The sequence below is a fragment of the Miscanthus floridulus genome, chromosome 12 (assembly GCF_019320115.1).
Source record: "Miscanthus floridulus cultivar M001 chromosome 12, ASM1932011v1, whole genome shotgun sequence".
Taxonomy (NCBI): domain Eukaryota; kingdom Viridiplantae; phylum Streptophyta; class Magnoliopsida; order Poales; family Poaceae; genus Miscanthus; species Miscanthus floridulus.
Window position 1 is genome coordinate 80,915,000 of NC_089591.1, and position 21,294 is coordinate 80,936,293.

At 48.0% G+C, this 21,294-nt stretch overlaps 3 protein-coding genes and 1 pseudogene across 10 annotated transcripts; 2 read left to right on the plus strand and 2 right to left on the minus strand.

Moving 5' to 3' along the window:
* Positions 1-2,592: 2,592 nt before the first annotated feature.
* LOC136497949 (peroxisome biogenesis protein 22-like) lies at positions 2,593-5,120 on the plus strand. Its single transcript, XM_066493852.1, has 8 exons — positions 2,593-2,782; positions 2,888-3,055; positions 3,142-3,189; positions 3,529-3,585; positions 3,675-3,776; positions 3,869-3,934; positions 4,368-4,469; positions 4,556-5,120. The coding sequence occupies exons 1-8, from the start codon at positions 2,672-2,674 to the stop codon at positions 4,652-4,654; spliced, it is 753 nt and encodes a 250-aa protein (XP_066349949.1). The 5' UTR covers positions 2,593-2,671; the 3' UTR covers positions 4,655-5,120.
* Positions 5,121-5,898: 778 nt separating this feature from the next.
* Positions 5,899-9,643, minus strand: LOC136497948 (protein WHAT'S THIS FACTOR 9, mitochondrial-like). Of its 2 annotated transcripts, none has more exons than XM_066493851.1 (2): positions 7,513-9,643; positions 5,899-6,585 (listed from the first exon to the last, which is right to left on the minus strand). In XM_066493851.1, exon 1 carries the CDS (start codon positions 9,626-9,628, stop codon positions 8,084-8,086), a length of 1,545 nt encoding a protein of 514 aa, XP_066349948.1. In that variant the 5' UTR covers positions 9,629-9,643; the 3' UTR covers positions 5,899-6,585; positions 7,513-8,083. The 2 variants fall into 2 exon arrangements, with proteins under 2 accessions (XP_066349948.1, XP_066349946.1); XM_066493849.1 differs by having other exon boundaries at positions 5,913-6,585; positions 7,959-9,643.
* Positions 9,644-11,297: 1,654 nt separating this feature from the next.
* On the plus strand, positions 11,298-13,951 carry LOC136496634 (uncharacterized protein At2g24330-like; annotated as a pseudogene).
* Positions 13,952-14,450: 499 nt separating this feature from the next.
* LOC136497950 (uncharacterized) lies at positions 14,451-20,225 on the minus strand. Of its 7 annotated transcripts, none has more exons than XM_066493859.1 (9): positions 19,785-20,225; positions 18,997-19,440; positions 18,456-18,555; positions 17,733-17,795; positions 17,476-17,602; positions 16,044-16,132; positions 15,335-15,396; positions 15,096-15,192; positions 14,451-14,987 (listed from the first exon to the last, which is right to left on the minus strand). In XM_066493859.1, exons 2-9 carry the CDS (start codon positions 19,344-19,346, stop codon positions 14,934-14,936), a joined length of 942 nt encoding a protein of 313 aa, XP_066349956.1. In that variant the 5' UTR covers positions 19,347-19,440; positions 19,785-20,225; the 3' UTR covers positions 14,451-14,933. The 7 variants fall into 7 exon arrangements, with proteins under 7 accessions (XP_066349956.1, XP_066349954.1, XP_066349951.1 ...); XM_066493857.1 differs by having other exon boundaries at positions 16,044-16,135; XM_066493854.1 differs by having other exon boundaries at positions 16,044-16,135; positions 17,476-17,611.
* Between the last annotated feature and the right edge of the window lie 1,069 nt (positions 20,226-21,294).

Consider the following 21,294-nt stretch of genomic DNA (forward strand, 5'->3'; position numbering starts at 1 on the left):
AGCGACGTCATGGGCGACCCCTTCATAGGGCACACGGTCCCCGTTAGCCACCAGCACCCTCATGGAAGGATGTGGCATGGTGGAGAGGCATAGACGACACATGAGGTCGATGTTGATGAAGTTGTGCGTCGAGCCCGAGTCGAGGAGCACCACGAGACGATGGCCATGAACATGGACCAGGAGGACATGGCATTCTCAGTTTGGATGCTGGTGATGGCATATAGGGAGATGGTGGGCTGGGTCACGGGCTCCTGGATGGCGGTAGGAACAACCTCCTGAGGTGCGGCATCCTCCTAGAAGGCTGCTACCGCATCCACCTCCGCGGGAACCTCGTCGTCGAGAAAATCCATGGACTCTAGATAAAAGAGCCGTGGACACACATGGCCACGCACATACGGCTTGTCGCAGTTATAGTAGAGACCCCGATGGCGATGCTCCAATTGCTTGGCTGAAGACAGGCGGTGGAAAGGCCGAGCAGGGGCTGTCGACCCTACTATGCTGGAACAGCAGCCGCGCCGGTAGCTACTGGAGGGAGCGTTGGGGGTCAAGGGCACTAGAAGACCTAGGCACTGGGTGGCTAGGCGCCACGCTGTCCTGTGGCCGGCATAGTGGCGTGATGCATGGCCGTTTGAAGGTCCTGGGGCTCCCGAAGCTCCACGTCGACTTTGATATGCTTCGAGAGGCCGCCCACAAACAGCTCAGCCTTTTGCAGGGTCGAGATATTGCGGGCATGGTAGAGCACGACGTTGAAGTGAGCCGAGTAGTCCTGCGCCGTGGAGGTGAACGAAAGGCGGGCGAGTTCGGACAGTCAGGTGTTACGAACCGCCGGCCCGAACTGTAGATTGCACAGCTCCTTGAAATGGTCCCAGGTGGGCATGCCCTCATCCTGCTCCAAGGCATAATACCATGTCTAGGCCACACCAGTCAGATGATAAGACATGAGCCAGGTGCGATCTGAGGCGAGGGTACGCTGCCCTTGGAAAAATTGCTCACAGTGATTGAGCCAATTCAGGGGGTCCTCGGAGTCGTCGTAGGTCGTAAACTCAAGCTTGTCGAAACGCGGAGGGTGAGCACCCTGAGGGGCACCATGCACGCCCTAGACGAAGGGCTCTAGAACACTGCCTGTGGATGGGGAGGCACTCACACCTAGGTGCCTAGGTCTGTAGAAGAGGGGGCCGTCGGAACCCCATAGAAAAAACCATCGGCCTAGGGTCCCTCGTGAAAGACCACAGCGACGGTAGCGGGCGATGGCACTACTGATGTCACAGCCGGAGAGGTCGCCATGGTGTACACCGGGCAGGTCGTCGAGACTAAACCCCACGATGGAATCGGCGAAGGGAAAGGCAGCATCCGGAGGAGATGGATGGGAACGCCCATCGTGCTGGAGTGGGGCATCCCATACGGCAGCACCGCTAGCAAGGTGGTCACAGCCGGTTGCGGCGGCAGCGGCGGTGGCACACGGCCAGGTAGGACTGGATGGCAGCCACCGAGCGAGCCAGCTCCCCGATGGAGGTAGCCACCTAATCCGGCGTCAGCTGTGCAGCAGGCGTCATCTGGGCTGTGGGCGTGGAGGCAGGTGGCAGAGGCGAGGTGGTGACCATCGTGGCAGCGGAGGTGATCGGCGGCGGCGGCAAGGTGTTGGTGGGATTAGGGCCTGACATCTCTGATACCAGGTTGATAGGATTACGGATCCTACCAGGCTTGTTGCATAGGGTGTAGGGGTGAGAGATCGATGGACGAAGCTTAGGGAAACGTGGACGACGAACGGGCGCTGTGATCACGGCACATGGAGGACAAAGGGGTGTGGCTAGGGCTTCCTAGGGAAGCCGACAACAGTGTTTACCTCCATATGCGCCGTGACCCTGACCTCGACCATGCGTGGTGGAAACTGTGTCCACGACCACTTCCCCCGAACCCTGGATTAAATCCTAGGTTGAAACCGGGGTTGAATCCCGCACCTTTGCCTCCTCCTCGCTCTCCAAACCCTCCTCCATTGCCTGCTCCAGGCGCCGCCATGGTCTTGCCCTCACGCACAACTTCCGCGAAGGAACGTCGATGTGGCGAAGAGGTAAGTGGCGGCGGCTTCGGTTTGCAAATATTAGTTATAAAGTGTTTAAAGGTTTATTATCAAATATATAGATAAAAATATTAATATTTTTACACCAAATAAGTATATTATGTCTCATGAAAAATCTAATAATACTTATTTAATGTCATGACTATTTAGTCAACCTTGAAATACTTTAACTTGGTACTTGTATTAGAATTGTACTATTCTTAACGAGCCATGAATTCTGAGTGTACCCACAGAACCTAAATCAAGTATAGGAAAAGAAAAATTACGCAAAAAAAGGAAAAGGAAAAAACCGGGCGTCTTGGTTGACTTCTTCCCCTGTCAACAAGTTAAGCACCGGTGCTGTCCCCTGCTCTCCGTCACCGCGCGCGCCCCTCTCCTTTGCCCTTCTTCCCCGTTTTCTCCCGCGGGCCGCGGCCGGCGCCTCCGTGCCTTTCCCGGTCTCCTCCACCGGCCACCGCGGCCTCGCAATCCGGCAAGGCAATCAGCGCCTCCACCCCCCCCCCCCCCCCCCCCCCCCCCCCCCCTCCACCGCCCTCACCGCGCGAGGGAGATCAAACGCGGAGCCCGCCCGTCTCTCTCTCCAGCGCCCTCGCAATGCCGGGCCTCGCTGCCACCGAGCAGGAAAAGGTTTGGCTGGTGCGGCGCGTCGCCCGCGCCCTCAACCGCCGCGTCACCGACATCGTCGCGCTGCTCTTCAGCCACAAGGTAAAAGCAAAGCCGGTCCCCGTGGCTCGCCCCTTCGCGCGGCCCCTAACCCTAGCTACTGACCGTGTCGGGGGTGCGTCCGTGTGGCTCCGCTTTGTTTCCCAGGGAGCTGGATCGCTCGGCGCTGTCGCGGGGTTCGCCATCGCCGTCGTGTTCGCGTGGAAGTTCCTGCGACCCCGCAGGCCTGCTCCCAAGCGGCCCCCACCTACCCCTGCAGCGGCTCCTGCTGCGACTGTGCCTGATGCGGCCGAGCCTATCGGTGACTCAGGCAAGGTAGGCTATGGAATGGAATGATGATTCCTGGTATTGTTGATTGCTGCGGCCGGTTAAATTTGTGACGACAAGTTTGTGTTTGACAGGTAGTAACACGGGAAATTGTGGTGAAGCGACTGAGAGGGTGCAGAAAGGTGTGGCTTCTTCCATCACACCTAAGTTTGTCTTTCAGAAGAGCGAATGTGCATGCAACTTGGTGTTCGTCAGGGCTATTCCTAGTTTAAAAAGGACGACAATGCACCTTTGGAATAAATTTTCCATTCAATCATGCTGATAGGTTTGTTTTCAGATAACCGTGTTAGTAATGAAACATTTTAAGGGATTTGTCTTAAGAGGCTGAAGAAATTAGCAGTTGAACACTGCAGTGATCTAATTTGACACGACCTTCCTAAATCATGGCACTGCTTTGGATTAATAAACTCTGTTTGTCGTATGACAGAATTCACCGAATCTCATAAAAATTGCTTGTGCAGGTTACGTGCCAACTTCTCGGTGTTGTTTTTGAGGAGAAAACTCCTGAGGAGCTTCAGGTGTGACTAGCAATGCTCGTCAAGTTTGTATCTCTTGCATAGTCGCCTATCACCAAAGCTAAACCTTCTGCTATCCATCTTTGATGCAGGAACATGCTACAATTAGACCCTCCGTTGTAGAGTTACTACTGGAAATATCCAGATATTGTGATCTCTACCTGATGGAGACTGTACTTGATGACAAGAGCGAGGTATTAATTTCTTAGTTCACCCTTACATTTATTTGCAGTTTTGTATGTTATATGAATGGTTCTGTAATTCGAGTGACTAATGGAAACTGTAGGAGAACGCTCTCATGGCCCTGGAGGCCTCTGGACTTTTCAGAACTGGTGGCCTGATGAAAGAGAAGGTGACAAGTTCAAACTAAAGAGTGTTGATTCATCATAGTTCATTTACCTTATTGCTCTCATCATAAAACTCGAACGATACTTCCCCCTGGAGTCCTGATTATTATGTCTATTGCACATAGGATATATAGCATAGAAATATAATATATATAATAAAACGGCTGATAGTTGGTACTTGCACCTTTTTTTAAAAAAATGTACATGGACATTGAAAGTTCTAGTGGCACTCAGCATATCAGTTCTACTCATCGTACAGAATATTCAATTATGTTTGACGGATGAAAGAATAGTTCCCCTTGCCCATAGTTAGGCCATATGTGTTTCTCTTTATCGACTGGTATCTGGTAATGCTTAGATTGTTTGGTTGTGTTTTACTCTATCTGTTTCTGTCACCTTCATTTGACTTCTAGTGAAAACAATGTATATGCTTTTCAGGTGCTCTTTTGCAGCACTGAAGTTGGTCGAACTTCATTTGTTCGACAGTTGGAGTCAGATTTTCACATAGACACGAACCTTGACATAGTTTCTCAACTATCTGTATGTTATCTTGTATCTTATTTATTTCTGGAGCAGGGGTTTCTTTTGATATACATATGTTAACATTTCCCCCCGTTTATTATCAGCGGTTCATTCGATGCCAACTATTTATTTCCACGGTGGAAGGAGAACAGCTTGCAGGCAACATATTCAATTCTCCAAGTCTTGAGCAGTTCTTCTCTTGAAGGCAGAGGCGCAAAGAAAGGGCTTCTGTACTCCAAACAGATGTGCTGATTTAGGAGTTAACTTGTGATCATGCAAGATTGTATATTATTAAGCATAGACAATAAGTTGATAAAAAACATTCTTATTTATTTATTTATTTATTATTTATAGTAAAATTACATGAAAAAATATAAGGGGTGTTTAGCACAGCTCCTCCTGAGGGGCTCCTTTGGAGGAGCTAGAGCCGTTTTGGAGAAACAACAATTTGTTGCTCTTTCAAAACGGCTCCAGCTCCTCTGTTTTTTTTTTACTGAAAACATCTTCTATAGAAAACTTTTGGCAGAGCTTCTCCAGAGGAGCTGGAGCCGGGGAAGAGCCCCGGCAAACAGGCCCTAAATACCTAAATATCGAAGCTACTCTTATAGGTATGTCTAGTCGTCTTGCTTTTCACGTAGCTTATGGTCCTGTTCGCTTCTCTTATAATCCGTCTTTTTCAGCTTGTTTTTCAGTCGGAATAGTGTTTTTTCTCGCAACAAATCAGCCGGAACAGTGTTTCGTCTTGTTTTTTCAGCGAAGCGAACAAGAGTTGAAAAAAAGATGTCTAGTCCTCTTCCTTTCCACCTAACTTAAGCTGAAAAAAGATAGTTAAAACAGGGGATGAGTATGATACTCGGCAAACAGGTGCTACACATGACCATAAGATTTCCCAATCCGGAAATCACTGGTAAAATTTCACGCTTTCACTAAATCACTAGTAAAATTTCACGCTTTCACTATAGAGGATGTCACGGTATTGGAGCTTGTAGGAACGTGTAGGAACAAGGTGAGTACTACAGTATTAAACTAGATTTTTTTTTTGCAAACATCTTTTTATTGACTAAATAATTTTTAAAAACGTTGAATGCATACATCAAAATTGTTGAGTTAGATAATGAAAAGAAAGATGCCGTTGTTACACAAAATTGATGACAGAATTAAACATAATAAAGTAACCACAAAGATTACTAGGCAAATATAAAGAAAGAATGGAAAATAAAGAAAAATGGCTGATTATTTCCCACGAGCTAGGCTGCTCATATATCCATCCGTAGGCCTGACTGCTCCCCGTTGGCATACGTGGCTGGTCCATTACTTTCTCTTCCGTTTTGTATCCATACCCGCTAAGGCCTCGTTTAGGTGCAAAGTGTTTTTTTTTTATTATTGGATAAACACTGTGGTCTGTAAAATACTTTGGTAAATACTTTGTTTTTTTAGAAGCTATTTGGTGTTTGGATACAACAAACTCTGTAGTCTCTAAAGCACAATTTTGCATGTTGTAGGTCTATAAAACGAATAGTTTATTGATACCACAGTAAGTTAAATCATCCAAACATGTGCTAACTTTTATTTTTCGCACTGACCCATTAGGTGTACATATGTAGAGCCACTAAGCTGGATCCGCCCCTGTCCGTATTTATAGATTTCCAGATAATTGGAATGGAACGGATCTGGTGAGGAAGCACTTCACCTTCATTGAGTCCCAAGAGAACACAGCCTTGCATGAGGCATCTGCAAGACTGCAACTGCATTGGACGCCAAGACACCAACAGGAACAGGATCACCTTGTGTCAGTGTCACAGAACTTGTTACATTTCTTGAGTCAAACAGTACAACTGAACTGAGTTGCTGCATGAACATCTTATGGTTCCATCATAGCATGTACAGTACTTATAATAATAGATAGAGCAGAGAACCATCTTGGCAATGATTTGGCGACCTGGGTTAGGTGTCCTTTTTTGCCGCCACGCTCACTCAAGTTCACCGCCTCCTTGTAGCTGCCACAGCTAATCCCTCGGTGGGGCTGCTGCTGCTACAATGATCTGCGGAGAGAGGATGCAGCTGCAGCAGCTTTAGCTGAAGCGAACACTTCCAAACAGGGTATGGAATTGCACAAAGTCAAATTGTTCCATGTCTGCACACACAGAAGCACAACAGAGACACGGTCACAAATTCACAATGCCACACATGAAAGATACATGCAAAATTGAAACCTAAATCGGAGTAAAAATATGTACGGCAAAAAACAGAGTAAGAGAACATGGAAATAACAGTGGGTTGAAAATAAACTTCTATCCAGAGTTTGGAAGACCCGTAAGGCAGACAGCATAAAACTCAGAAAGCACAAAATCCCTTAAGGACAAGCAAGCTAGCCTTCAATCAATGCATTGCTCTCTAAGTAGATTCCAAATGCTTTGAAAAAACAAAATCTTTTTATATAGCTTAAGTTCTAGGTATAACCACTGAAGGTTACATTTATTTTCTTTCAATTCAACTTATTCTCCAAGTGCTCAGCAAGAATCAAACTTTGCCTTGTTCGCTTCGCTGAAAAGCCAGGCTGAAAAGTACTATTCGCTGATTTGTTGTGAGAGAAAAATACTTGTACCATGGCTGATAAGCCGGGCTGATAAGTTCAAGCTAAAGGTGGCAGGTGTAAACCTTCAACTTTCCAGGTGATCGGTACGTTGTTCATCATGTACACAAAACCAAATGGAACATTTAATACAAAATTGTTTTCTCAAATTAGTGACCCCACTAAAAAACCTCTCAAGACTAATCCTGTCTAGCACAATGACCATCCATATCCTGGAAGTCTTACCTTTGGCTAAACACCAATTGATATTCTGGCTTTGGGAAATCAAATATACCAAATGACTTACAGTGGCTGTGAGGGGAAAAAGTTCTGGACAGAGGTACATAGCTCATCTAATGATATTTGGATCCTTGAAAGAAATGAGGCACAGATGAAAATTTGGGTAGGTTGTTATGAAGGAAAATTGAATTGTGTTAATATGGATTTATTGAGCGAAGGGCGGGCCTGGTGCAAGCGGTAGAGTCTTACCGCCTGTGATCGGAAGGTCCCGGGTTCGAGTCGCGGTCTCCTCGCATTGCATAGGCAAGGGTAAGGCTTGCCACTGACATCCCTTCTCCAGACCCCGCACAGAGCGGGAGCTCTCTGCACTGGGTACGCCCTTTATGGATTTATTGAGCACAGTACTCTTGAGTGTATATAAAAAAGATTACTTCATGGAATATATGTGGTATCTGTGTTAATGATGTGTAGTGGGCATGACATGATGCGACATTTTAAACAAAATGCCATAAAAAGGAATAGACTTGCACTGATCAACTTGAAAATAATCTCTGGATCCGAATAGATGGAAAAGGTCGCAACACAAAAGCCAGTTGTATACTCCACAGCCCCAGTGAGCTAACTAACAACAACAAAGGCTTCCATGAAGATTGCTGACAAGAAAATGTTCCAAGTTTGAAGTCAAAAGATCTCACCAGTCCTTAAGAGCATGTTAAATTCCAATCCATTTCCTCTGCCAGTTCTCCAGGCAACACTGACCAGGGACAAATGGAATTACAAGAGCGGAAGAGCCATTAACAACACTGCCTTCCATTGCCTCCTACTGCACATAAGCATCATCTGTGTCATCATCTCCTTCTGAATCCTCACTGTGCCATTCCTCCTCAAGCTGATCCTCAATCTCTGCTTTTGCATCCTTGCAACCTGCATCCTCCCTGTATTTCTGCAGTGCCTCTCTCTTCCTATTCAAGTCCTCTAAATACTGCTTATGCCCCTCTTCCATGATTGCCACAAATCTCTCCTTCAGCTCAAGCATTGGGTCTCTATCCACAAGCACCCCGTTCTGATCATAGGCTTCCCTCAATACTGCTGTCTTGATGCCACCCTTAAGTGATACATAGAAGATGCCTGGGTGCCTTGTGAATGCATTATCAAATTCATTGGGCAGCCTATACTCAGCACAGAATTTCCCAATAATTGGCACCGCCATCCTTCGCTGTACTGTCAGGGACAGCACCTCATGTAAAACGCCAATGGTTCGCTTCTCAGCTTCCGGAGATGCCGGATGCAGCCCGGATGCATCTGCATAAGGTGAGACATATGGCAACTCAAGCCAATCCCTCACCCACTCCCTCATTTTCTTCTTGAGGTAGAACCCCTTCGGCAATTTAACAGTGAAGTTTGGCCTCGGCCTAATTCCGACGACATCGGCCTCCTTGTCAGCCTGAACTTCGATCACCGACTTGGCCAGTCTATCGTCCCAAGCAACCAACTCGAGGAACGCGTTCCCGGACGCGTCAGGCCCGGGGTCACCGACGAGGCGGAAGAGGCCGGGGTACCTCGGGACCAGCGAGACGAGGAAGTCGTCGGGGATGCCGAAGTCGCGCTTGGCGGCGGCTATCTTGGTGACGGGCAGCGCACGCGTGGAGGAGATCATGATGAGCTTGGCGAGCCTGGAGGCGAGGAGCGGGGCGTGCAGCTCGTAGAGGCGGGAGGCGAAGTCGAGGAAAGCGAGGAGGTGCGGGGAGGGCGAGGCGACGGGCTCCGGGGGAGCGGAGACGGCGAGGAGGGTGGGGTAGCGCCTGAGAAACGTGGGGACGCGGACGGGGAGCTTGAGGCGCTCGCGGCGCTTGGTGAGATAGCGGAAGAGGAGGCGGCGGCCCGGGGAGAGGAGCACCTCGCGGACGAGGCGGGACGCTTGGCGGAAGCGGCGGTCCCGGGCGATGGCGGCGTCGAGGGCGGGGTCGCGCTTCCACGGGACCTTTAGCGAGGATATACACCGGGCGGCGGAGAGCCGGACCGGGACCAGGACCAAGCGGCTGGCGGCGCGCGCCGCCGCCGCCGCGGCGACTGCCGGGAGAAGCATTCGGCGAGGCAGCCGAAGGTGGAGGAATCTGGAGAGGGAGATGACAGCAAAGCCCGACAGCGAGTGGGAGCGGCACAGGCGTATAGGCCGCAGGCAAGCGGCAACGCCGCGCCGCCTCCACGCCGTCCGCGTGCGGCGGCCGCTCCACTCCCCAGTCCCTAGCCGCCTTCCTCCTCGGCTCCTCCCGTGTGAGGTGTGAGCTGTGACCGAAGAGTGAGGACCATAGAGCAGAGAGAGCCCAGAAACGAGACGATGGGCTTTACCGCTTGACTCCTTCATGCCGTGCCCAAGTTGCAGCCCAAGCACACACGTAGCACCGGGCCGGGCCAAATTCACTCGTGCCGACCCAGTCGGACATCTATGATCTATGGGTATTAAGAGTTCGTATGTTTTAAGACTGATGACGATGAGGCGTAGGTGTAGCACATCAGGCGGGAGTTCGTGCACAATGCGACGTTGGATCTGTCTGCAAGAGAGAAATCGAGGTGAACCAAGGAGGCAATCCCAACACAAGCGAAGGCAGTGGCGTCAGTAACAACGAAGGCAATGGCGGCGTCTTGTTCACCCTGCCTCTTCGACGTGCTAGCCAGGCTGCCGGTGAAGACCCTGTGCCAGCTCCGGTGAGTGTCCAAGGCATGGCGTGCCCTCATCTCGGATCCGGCCTTCATCGCAGCGCACGGACTTCACACCGCCGCGGCTCCCCTCGTCATGGGCGTGTTTGCAAGCCCGCGGCCGCGCCCGTGCCCGCTCGACGAGTCGTCCTACCCGCCGCGAGCACTAGACTCTTGGCGACGACGGTTTTCCGTCTCCGTGACGCGCGGTTGGGGTACGATGCTGGTGTCATCTAGATATGCCAGGTTGGCACTCTTGGCCACGACGGAGATGGCATTGCCATGGAAACCGCTTGCACTTGGAGGCAAAGGCCAGAGCCCCCGATCCTTACTCGTCGATTGTCGGCTGAATGCACAGCAGCCGCCGGTGGTATTCTCCACTTCTTGGACATTGGAGCCCCTGTCTCCGTCAGTTGGGTACCCTGACGAGGATGAGAGCTGGGATATCACTCTAGCGGCTCAGAGTGGCTCCCTGTGCCTAGTGCAAAGCGTAGGGGGTCGTTGTAGCCGTTACACAAACATGTGGCTTCTTGTTGACTCCGAGAAGAGTTTGTGGTTAAAATAGTATATGATACACATGCCTGAGTGTTGGTGGTTTTTCAGCGCAATGAATATCTTGGTTGACGGATGGATATTGATGCTAAACTCCTTCAAGAAAGAAGGGAAATTTAGGTGCATCATGCAACTCTACTGTCCTAGAACGGGTGATCACACGGATTTAATGGAGATGAGGGAGGACTTTAGATGGCATTGAGGATTTACACACGGAGTCTATTGTCTATCAAATGCTCACAGACAAATTGAGCTGTGTTCATGCCATTTTTGAAGACAGATATAATATACTCCACGTGGCCCAGTTAATTATTGGACGGACTCGATCGGTCCGTTGATCGCCTGTTGATCTGTTTGAGTCGTGCATGCTCGCCGCCCTCTCTTCGCCGATTGCATTTGAAGATGTCACGGAGTCTATTGGCGTGCTCCGGTTCAGAGGAATCGGTCAGGGACCTTGGGCCGAAGGCCCTGTCTTACGTAGACCAAGTCCACGATACTGATCAAAGGGGGGCACTACACTAATCCAGTGGGCCATATGCACCCCTGTCCGATCAACAACAACACACGGTCCTGCGCAGTCCGGTTAAAAAACCATACTCCACTCCCTTAATAAATAACAAAAAATGTGATTCACAATTTTCGAGAAATTAAAAGTTACCACTCCGTATTATTTTTATATAGTAAACCTAACATAAATACTGAGTTTAACTAAGTTAGAACTGTATTCTACAGGGAGTATATATGGTATATATTAAAAAAAATTGACACGTAACGCCGACCTCCCAACGCGACCGACGCCTTTCCTAGCTTTCCTTCCCTCTCCTTTCCGGCCTCGCCCCTCCGCCTTTCCCCAGAAGCGCGCCTCCCTCCACGAAGCAATCCTCCATTCCATTCCTTGGCCGCGTAACCCAATTACCCAACCCCATCGAGGAGCGCGCGAAGGAAACCGCCTTCCCATCCCACCGGGCGTCGGCCCGTCTGATCCGATCAGGCCAGATCCTTCCGGTGCCGGTGCCGGTCGTCGCGCCGCGCATGGCCGAAGGCGACGCGCCCGCCGCCGCCGCCGCGGCGGCGGCGTCCCCGCGGTCGCCCATGCCGCCGGAGACGCCGGCGACGCAGAAGCGGGGGCTCGTGTCGCGGGTGTGGAAGGGCATCTTCGGCGGCCGCGAGGACGTCGAGAAGCTGCTGCAGGCGCTGTCCAAGGAGGAGGAGGCCGTGCGGGCGCGCCTCCGCCGCCGGGCCCGCGCCTCCCGCCAGTCCGCGCACAACGTCCTCGCCCTCGCCGCCGCGCTCGAGGTGATTCGACTCGTGCCTGCTGGATTACCCGATTATACATAGCATAGCAAACGCTTCTGTTCAGTTTGCTGTATTCTTGTTCCTGCCCGATAGAGGATGGGAATTCCTTTCTCGTAGGGCGATGAATCCGGTTTGAATTGTGGAATCAGGAATCGTTTGGTCAGGATGACCCGCCTGCCGGGCCATCGTGTTATGGTAGTCAGCAATATCCGTTGTTACAATTGAGCATCTGTTGTCATCTCACATCAGACGAGATGCATTACGTCAGTTTAGCTAGTAGAATTTGTACCAATACTGAATGGAATCGTGTTGGGATCACCTCATAAGTGCCACTTTGGATTTAGGGCCTTGGATCAGGACAAAATTGTGTTTTGAGATGGTTTCGTGTTATTCCCTTTTTGTGACAGATTGTTGCAGTTGGATATGCCATCATGACTACGAGATCGCCGGACATCAGCTGGCAGATGAGGGCAGTCAGGGTGCTGCCCATGTTCCTTGTTCCTGCTCTAGCTGCTCTCATCTACTCGGCCATTACAAGCCTCGCGAAAATGCGTAGGTATACTGACGTCTTGGTATGCACATTCTGTATTGCACATGCACACACATCGTTAGGCTCTAGCTACACATTATGTTGACTGAAGGTGCACAAATGCAAGGCAGTACAAATGTGCGCATGTTTCCCATTAGTTTCCCAATGCATTTTATTTGATCAGTGAGCACAGAACAAATTTCCTGCCTAGTTTATTTTATTTGTATCCTGAAGAAATTGCTGTATGAAAAAGCCAAAGTTCCAAAATGTGTCCCTTTAGCATGAAGGTGTGACCATATAAATTGCTTCAGCTATTATAGATAATCCTTCATGTCTTATTAGTAACACACTATCCTATCTCCAGTTGATAACAGAGACCAACAAACTCTTGAAAAGCTTCGAACTGAAAGGCAAGCCAAGATTGATGAATTGAAGGAGAGAACAAATTACTACACTACTCAGCAACTTATACAGGTTCATTTACAGCCCTGTTTTATTGTTCATTTTTCTTTTTTACATGCAACTGACTTGTCATGTTGGTGAACCAGAGATATGATCTTGACCCAGCTGCAAAGGCTGCAGCGGCAACAGTTTTGGCATCAAAGTTGGGCTGCTGATTCTGGATTGAGAGTCTTTTTGGGAGATGAATCAAACAGGGATGCAGCACTGGGTAAAAGTAATGATAATAATCTTGGACAAACTGGACTTGGGCAAAGAAAAGGACACTTAAGCAATGGTGCTGGAAGGGCCCAGTCCCTTGAGCCATTTGACGGCTCAAATGTGTATGATGGTAGTGAAGAAGGCCCCAGCACTCCTACTCAGAGGAATGTTGAGCACTTTAGAGGTCCAGCTGGTAATGATGGGGGATGGCTTGCACGAGTAGCAGCTCTGCTTGTAGGAGAGGATCCAACACAGTGCTATGCTCTAATTTGTGGCAACTGCCATATGCATAACGGTAGGTGACAAAAAACTGTTTATTATGTCAACTATATCATCTACAAGTTCTCTGTTAACCAGTTTCATTTTTTTTAACGTAGTTAACCAGTTTCATTTGTCCAGGTCTTGCGAGGAAAGAGGACTTTGCCTTCATCACATACTACTGTCCTCACTGTAATGCCCTCAATGGATCCCGGCAACACGAGGACCATGAATTGGTACCTAATTCTGGCAAGGAGAGTCCGGATTCTCAATCTGGTGGAATCATTGGCCAAGGTGGTGCAAGCCTTGCAACCTCAGGTGCTGCAAGTCCTGTTGCAAGCAGCCTACCAACCGTTGAAGAACTCTCTGCAGAAGATTCTGGGGAGAAGGCGAGCAGTGACCAACCTGCCAATTGAACTTTTCATTTCCTGTACATTACGTATTTGTGAAGTATTGTTTTGGATTGGAGTCAGGGTGTCTAAATTTTTGTACCTACCATGTAGTATATGGAGTACCATGCTTCCTTCATGATTGTTGTCTAGCAACTGGTAACTCTTGGTGGTTTCATCGTGGCTTCCCCCTAGGGTACCAGGACACACCCATTTGTTGGCATCTTGTCACAACAAATGGGCTTGAACGGTGATGGGATGTATTGTTCTTTGTTTATTGAGTGTATAGTATTTGAAAGGCTTTCGACATCGTTTTCATTTTTATTATGACCGAGTTCTACGTTTATCGAAGCATGATGCATCAACTCACAACCTGCTGCTTTGTTCCTCTGTTATTTGTGTTGGGGCTTGCTGAAGCTTTGAATGTGTTGCTGACATTCGTCTAATGTTCTGTTTTATGTGCTTGTGTCGAAATCAAATTAATATTTGCCATACATTAACTCCGTCCAGTCGTTTTTGGCTTTATAAGTCAAAATCTAAGTCTCTAGAAACATGTATTAACATCTACAATATCAAATAAATGAAACAAACCTAGTATCATGTTGTAGATGTTTTCTCTTTTTTGAATAAACTATAGTCAAAACTAGATAATTTTTAGACAAGTTAAAACGGCTTACAATTTGAAACAAAGGGAATAAATTACTAGTGTCAATGTTGGGGCGCAGCTATTCCATTGCATCTGAAGTGCTAATCCAATGCTTCTGAAGTGGTGAAAGAAAGAATGTAGAACATCTGGACAACACATGTTTGGGTTCCAGGGTCCAATTAGTCAGAAAATGGAGTCGCTCTACGCCTAGCAGTCTAGGACATTGGCTACTTGTACATAGTTACATATTGGGAGCAATGCAACCCTGTCCGGGGACACAAAAAAAGAAAAGAAGAAATACATTCATGAGCAATCAGAGAAACAGAACATGGAACGCCTCCAGCCGTCCGATATTTACAATCACTTGCGGAGTCCAGGATCAAGTGTCTTGATACTGGTCTATGTGCCGGATAATGCAAACAGAAACAGCAGCAAATAGCTTGCGGCTCTCGCACCACAACTGCAGACTTCTTCCAAATGCTCCAACAATTGGTGGGCAGGCAGGCAGACGGGTTGGAAACAGTCAGATCACTGCAAGAACATTATCTGGAAAGCAGTGATTGTCCCTGGCACTTGATCAGTATAGGAGGTCCAGCCATCTGGTCCTCTCATTTTTGTTTCCCCTGGGTATGGTAGACTAGCTTCATGGCTCTTGCTTGGTATGATGAGAAATGCTTGCCGTACCATATGATGCAACCTTTCAGAATAAGATAATGTTGCTTAGACACAATCAAGGGCCCGCTGTTAACGTCGCGTGGAAATATCATCAATCTTTCCTGTTTGCTAACAAGTTGTGTGTTCTTACCAGTCTGTTCAGTTGAATAAGCGAATTTATATGATCTTCATTTATGGATAAAGGCAATGGAGGCATCAGACCCATGATACCAGGTGTTTCGCTCATTCTGAAACATAGTAAAGAAGAATACAAGCAAAAGTAACATCAGTAGTGTCAGATCTCAGCCTATGTTCATTCTGTAATCTATTGCAGAAGGTTCTGGGGAGAAGGTTTAAAAAACTATCTTGTGCATGATCGCAACGCTGTACCTGCTTAAAGTTGTTTTGATGTTGTTACTCGTGCGGAGAAAAAGTTCTGTGTTCTCCACTGTCTGCAAGAAAATCAAGAATGAAAACAGTTATGGTCAATTGGATTCCCAAACTTATCACGTTTTCTAAAACCCAACAAAGCTACTTTTATCCTTCATCAAGCCAACAAGAGCGACATGTTCCAACAAGTTATATGATGACTGACGGGTTTATTTCACATGATATCGTCATATATAAATATTCCTGATGAAACAAATGTCGAACCCAAACATTCAAAGAATAAGACTAAATCACAGTCCCCTGAAATGTTAAATGAAACCTCAAAATAATGGACTTTTATGTGTTTATGGTTGTACACAGGCAGTGCAAAATGAAGCCAAAGGCACTTTTATAGCTTATATTTCAGGTCATGTAAGAATTAAATAAGCAGGGCATCTACTCTTTGTTGATTAGTTCTATAAATTTTTCCATTCAGTTTCATCCCGGATCAAACTAATAACAACTATAGCAGTAAGAGGATAATATCCATTTCTGGTGGAATCATGAACAAAATAGTGATGTAATTTTAATTGGCAAGATAATTGTATGACTAACAACCATAGTTAAATACGAATAATTTGCAGGCACCATGTACCTTGTGGCTGACACTCGAGAGTACAAAAAGGGCAAGTGCAGACCATAGACATGACAAGTATAAATAAATACAGACCTTGAATGTTTCAATATTTGCAGAAATCTGGTTAAGCAACTGATTATTTTCCTCCAGGAGACGCTGGGTTGCGCTGTCGACAACAGGAGCTGCTTCAGAATGCAACCACATGAGTATTAGTAGAAGTAAGATCAACATCAGATATATGTATGCAGGCACACAACACAAGGAAAGATTTCTTTTACATTACTATTATCATACTTTCGCAGAATTAAGAAATAGAAATGGACTTTGATGGAAGAAACAAGACCAACATTGAATAGACGGATGCAGTTACAAAAGGAAAGTCCACTTTTTATTACTCCCTCCATTCCAAATTGTAAGTCGCTTTGGCTTTTCTAATTACGTAGTTTTTGCTACGTGCCTAGAAATATATTATGTCTAATACATAATAAAAGGTATGTATCTAGAAAAGCCAGAATGACTTACAATTTGGAATTGAGTACTATCATAGGAGTTCCTCCGAATGAATATATATGAATCTTGATAAAGGGCGTACCCAGTGTAGAGAGCTCCCGCTCTGTGCGGGGTCTAGGGGAAGGGTGTCAATGGCAAGTCTTACCCTCGCCTATGCAATGCGAGGAGACAGCGACTCGAACCCGGGACCTTCCGATCACAGGCGGTAAGACTCTACCGCTTGCACCAGGCCCGCCCTTCATATATGAATCTTGATGGAAAATTTAAAATAAAACCTACATGCCAAAATTTCTTTCGGTGTCATCTTTCTTGAATATTACACTGAAGGGCAATAGCAAAAGGAATCTAGGTGTATAGTGTAGACATGGTAGCAGGTTCTTTGCCGTATATGCAAGTGACCTTTCATAGCTATAGTTCAGCCCAACAAATTGATCTTTAAAGCAGCAATTCACTTGCTCATCCAGTTGTGGCATATTCAGTGGCATTATAAGCTTGTCGCCATGAAATAACAATAAAGCAAACTATTCCCACCTGCCAGTGTATTTTAACTATAACAACTTCTAGGGATTAAGGGATATATGCTTAGGGATAGGGGACCCATAATCCGAAATTTGCGTTATCGGGATCATGGGAATGCAGAGTATGATTTGTTTCCATCATAGTAAGAATATACTACAAGCAAATGAAGTATGTTGCGTAATCTTGGAAAATGGAAACCATCAACTTCTACTTAAATCATAGTAAGAGTATGATTAGACAAATAGGTCAGCCAGTGGAAAACTTATTGCTAAGCTGACACGTAAACCAGGTCTATGTCACTATATATTAAGAAACTACAGAGAATAATGATCAACCAACTGATTTCTAACATTTGACCCCACTCACAGTCTAATGAGATTACTTAGAGACCTTCTTTTACCAAATAGAAAATGAGACCTTAAGACTGTTTGTTAGATGAAGTAAAGATGATATTATGAACAAAAGGGGACAAAACAAGAGACGGATGGAGGCTAACCTTCTTTGTGAACTTGACTTTGTTGATTTGGATGTTGCATTGATATCGAAAAAGGGGTTACATTGGTTGTAGGTGTCATGTGAAAATTAGCTATTGGGACAGATGCAACCATTTTGTCCTGGATTGGCTGTAGAGACTTTGTCAGAAATAACATGATTGACATCAAGAAAAGAAATGAAGAAAATACTAGGCAAGTGAGAAGCTTCGCCAATAACAAGAAAGTGATTTAAATGATCTACACATAAATTCAGAACTACCTTCATGTCTCTCGTTTTTTTCCTTGTATAGAATCCATCAGGTTTCTTCCTTCTCTCTTTACCCTGCTATAATCAAAATAAGTCAGCAGACCATAGTGGCCTACATATGCTTCTTGTACTAATGCAGGTAATAAAAGAAAGGTGTCGGCAGAACAATGTCAGAACAAAAACATGCTGCAACCCCCCAAAGAAGTCCCCGAGACAGCAGTCCCAGGCGTCCTGATTTTGGATGCCTAGGGCCAGGATGGGTTCTCTGGCCAGGCAATGCCTGGGAACCCCCCATACAAACAGGCCATCAACATGTTTATATACAGATTGCAACCGTCATGAGCATAGCGTAAACTTCTAGCCAAGAAAGCCATCATTATATGCAATACTCTATCTACACTTGGTAATTGGTCACCAAGTATAAGTGTATATAACTTCAAAAGCAATATACAGGTTCCCTTCTTCCAAGCCAGATTTTAGGCACAATATATGATGTCAGATTAGCAAATAAACTAATCAAAAGCTAATGCACCCCTCGAAATAGCAAAGAGAAGGAAAAGAGGGAAGACCAGAAGGGTGTTCAAAAGTAGCACTTTTTTTTTTTGGGGGGGGGGGGGGGGGGGGGTGCAAAACTAAGAATATGTTGACAAACGGAGTGCAGAATAAGGCCAGAAACATTGGAATCAAACAAGCACGAGGAAGAAATATCAAAACATCTGAAAGAAGTGACTTAACTGTAGCCCACCAGCATCGCAGCGCAACATCCCTGATGGTCCTGTTAGGAAGCATAGCTGCTATCTTAATGTACCTCATGATATTAGGTTCACGAGCATACCTGCCCATGCCGATGGAGGAATTAGAAGTGGAAAGGAAACAAATAGTTTCTCAGATCAAATTTGTGAAGCAGATAGCAGCACTTGTCAACAACTAATACGCTAGAGTTTTCTCTCCTGATTGGTGATGCAAAAAACAAGGTCATAAAGCACTAGAGTGTGGCTATGAAGAAGTGCTCATGGAGAAACCAAGTGCCGTTCCACAGTAACCTGAATAGCGACACAAGAACAGCAGAGAAAGATCGATTTTACTCAAACCGACTAAGTAAAGGCCCGGTTGCATAATCATTGCTTTAGACTTTATAATTGATGCTCCACAACCTTGGAACACATTAAAGGTGCGAAAAGAAAGCAAACCAGGTTCCACATGAGCAACAGAACAGAAAAGTACAGTCCAGTACAGGCAAAAGCAATTCTGGAAGCAAAATGGGGAATGAATTAACCTCACAAGCCCTTCCTTCAGTATGGCTACCTCACGGTCACTCCAATCCGAAGGAGGACCAGTGACGTACTTATACTTGGGCATCCCGGTGCCACGGAACGCATCCCCCGACGAGGTCCTTGCCGGGGCAACCCCCGACGCGCTGCCGATGACACCTGTGTTTGGGGAGAGGAACAGCCCGGCGTTGCTACTGCCGCCACTCACACTCGCCGGCGCCATGACCATGCCACCGGTAGCGTCGCCGCCGCCGCTGATGCCGACGTCGCTGTTGGACTGGAACGAGAGCATGTGATGGTTGTACAGCGAGGCGGTGATCCCCTGGTGAAACCCCATGCTGGAGTCAGCTGCCATCACACCGAGAGCAGCTGAGGAATCACCGATCTAGGCCCATAAACACGCCCCCGCAAATCCTCCAGGAACCCGAGGCGCTCAAACCTGGATCAACCTGCACGAATCGAACCCAAAATCAATCAAACAGCCGAGCGAACGAGCCTGTGACTGTCAGCAGCTGGGAAGCTCCCCCGAATCCCCTGCACGAGCACCGACGAAACCCCTCCGCCTCGGGAGCCGTGCCCGCGGTACGCTGGGCTCCCGCAGGAGCCTCGCATTTTCCCACTCCCGAGGAGGATCCGATCGAGGCCGCTGTGCGAGTGGGCGGCGAGGCGACCGCGGAGACCCCCCAGCCCGCCAGCCGCCCCCACCCACCGAAGCAACCACCGCAACGAAGCCGTCCAAATCCCCCACCACGAAGTACGAACACACACACCCGCGGAATCCGGGCCAACTCACCAGCCTAAGCTGCCTCCAGCCAGCGGCCGCCCACCGCTCAGCCCCGGCCGGCTTCGTACCCAATGGCGCGAGGCCGTCGACACTCCTCGAGCGCCGACCGCAACCACCGCCACCGCCTCTCGGGGAAGGCGGCGAGAATTCCTCCGCACCGAACACAGCAGCCGCAAGTCCAATTCCAATTCGAATTCTCACTTGCTCGCTGCGGGCGAATTCACGGGGAGGCCCGAATCGAGCGGCGAGATGCTCCCGTCGCGTCGCGTGCTAAATAGATCAGCTCGGCGCACGCGAATAAAACCCTTTTTTTTCCCACGGCCCGTTTGATCTCTCTTCTCTTCTCTTCTAGTACTAACACCACCACCAACAAACAAACAAAATAGTCGCGTCGGGTTTTGGTTCGGAGTCTTTCTTCTTAAACACCCTACGGCTAGACTCCTAGCGCTAGGCTTCATCACGCACATGCCTTCGTTTTATAAATAACAGGGGCGGCGGAGCGGAACCGCCCTCGGGGTCGGGGGTAAATTACGCGGGCCTGCCATTTTGGCGGGCAAAGCCGCAGTGTCGGCCTACGAAATGCGCCGGGCGGACGATGCGCGCATCCCGGCCGTTGAGACGCGGACGGCGGGGATGCGGGCGGAGGGGGCGGATCGGACGGACGGCAGCGGGCCGGGGGGGGGGGGGGGGGGGGGGGGGGGGGGGGGGGGGGGGGGGGTTGGAGTAGAACCGGGCGGGATGGGCCGCCTCGGCGCGTGGGCCCAAGGCGAATCTCGAATCTGGCTGTCGTTCGTGGCATGGAATCACGAACTGGCAAACAGTAACCGCAGGGATTGGATGGCTGGCGCACCTGCTCTGCTCTCACGTGGGAGCGATGGCTTTCTGGATAGGCCACTTACAGGTGGGACTAGAATGAGGTGCCAGTTTGGCGGTCCCAGCTGTCGGTGTCTGGGCTCCTGGAGGAGAAACAGGTGCGCGGGGACAGTGAAACTGGACTTTTGGCCCGTGTTTAGCTGGTGAAAGTTGGAAATTTAGCTATCGTAACACTTTCGTTTTTATTTGACAAATAATGTTCAATTATGGACTAATTAGGCTCAAAACGTTTGTATCGTAATTTTCAACCAAACTGTGCAATTAGTTTTTTTCATATATATTTAATGTTCCATGCATGTATCGCAAGATTCAATATGATGACTACTATATCACTTTTTTAGAATTTGGGGATGACAACTAAACCCGCGCTTGTTGTCCTTGGCAGCGGCAGCGGGCCAGCGGCTGCACGCTCGTGATGGGCGCCGCAGCTGAAGCGGTGAAGCCTGAAAGGACAGCTAAAATTCCCCTGGTAACCTAGACAGAACTACACGGTCAAAAATCTATTTTCAATGGTTTTTATGCTCCTTTCACTTAATAAAGAACAAAATATTTTACCTGGTGAAATAAACCTAGAAGTGGATTTGATGTTTGGAAAAGAGTTTCTTTTTTTGAGGTAAACGACGGGGGCTCTAAACAAATCCCCACC